Source organism: Octopus bimaculoides, chromosome 29 (genome assembly GCF_001194135.2).
Source record: "Octopus bimaculoides isolate UCB-OBI-ISO-001 chromosome 29, ASM119413v2, whole genome shotgun sequence".
NCBI classification, from domain to species: Eukaryota; Metazoa; Mollusca; class Cephalopoda; order Octopoda; family Octopodidae; genus Octopus; species Octopus bimaculoides.
In genome coordinates, this window is record NC_069009.1 from 767,466 (window position 1) to 768,417 (window position 952).

Below are 952 nucleotides of genomic sequence, written 5' to 3' on the forward strand. Positions count from 1 at the left end.
ATTTAACACACTCACCGGTAAAATTTCCACTTATTTCTTATTTTTATTTTCCTAAAATTTTCGTTGCGTCTTGCAACCTTCTCAATAGTCTTGAAGACTATTGAAAAGGTTGCAAGACGCAACGAAAATTTTAGGAAAATAAAAATAAGAAATAAGTGGAAATTTTACCGGTGAGTGTGTTAAATTTTAAGGCACAATAAGAAAATGACTCTCCCCAGACACAACAGAATATGCTTCAACACACGAAATCACATAAAAAATCTTGCAAACCAAATCCCAAAACTTATATATAAGCTTTCACAAATTCTTCTTATTTTCACATTCTAGCGGTTCCCACTTTACCATAAGCTGTGTCTTGAAATTGGGATATTTCAGGTGGACAACAGCCAACCTCTTGTAAAGAGTAAAACTCATAATTTATGATCTTTGTAATACTTCTGTACTCAAGACGAAAAGGAAATAAAAAAAAAAGACGGGGAATAAAGAAACTTAAAGGGATATGTAATTATGCGCACAGGTACACAAACATGCATATATACATACACGTACATATACCCATAATAAACACTGATGTAGACCTCGTATTTTGTATTCGTAGATATTCACGCACACATTCACAACTAGAGAGACTATGTGGATTAGAGAAGGGCAAAGAGAGAGAGAGAGAGAGAGAGAGAGAGAGAGAGAGAGAGAGTGCAGCAGAGATGGGGAGACAAGAAACATTTGAAATATACATTCAAAGAAATAGTAGCAGCACGACTGATTCAACTTACAACTCCTGTAAACTGCAAAGGTTTTTGAATGTTTTCTTTTTAATAATCGTAATGTCATTGTAGGATAGATCTCTGTAAGAAAAAAGAGTGTTGATACAGAATATAGAAGGTATTTGTGATAAAATATAATATATTTGTCTAATCAGTTATATGCAGACAAATAAGATAAAGGAGTACAG

At 33.3% G+C, this 952-nt stretch overlaps 2 protein-coding genes across 6 annotated transcripts in view; both read right to left on the reverse strand.

The window, feature by feature from the left end:
* LOC106873850 (adhesion G-protein coupled receptor G6) overlaps positions 1-952 on the reverse strand; it is an 82,527-nt gene that overhangs the window by 21,534 nt on the left and 60,041 nt on the right. The gene's annotated exons all lie outside the window — the stretch shown is intronic.
* Positions 1-952, reverse strand: part of LOC106873847 (slit homolog 3 protein) — a 20,679-nt gene that overhangs the window by 11,881 nt on the left and 7,846 nt on the right. For all 5 annotated transcript variants that reach the window (XM_052977961.1, XM_052977959.1, XM_052977960.1 and 2 more), the window contains exon 5: positions 774-845. In XM_052977961.1, the coding sequence (XP_052833921.1) occupies positions 774-845 (72 nt within the window). The remainder of the gene's footprint in view (positions 1-773; positions 846-952) is intronic.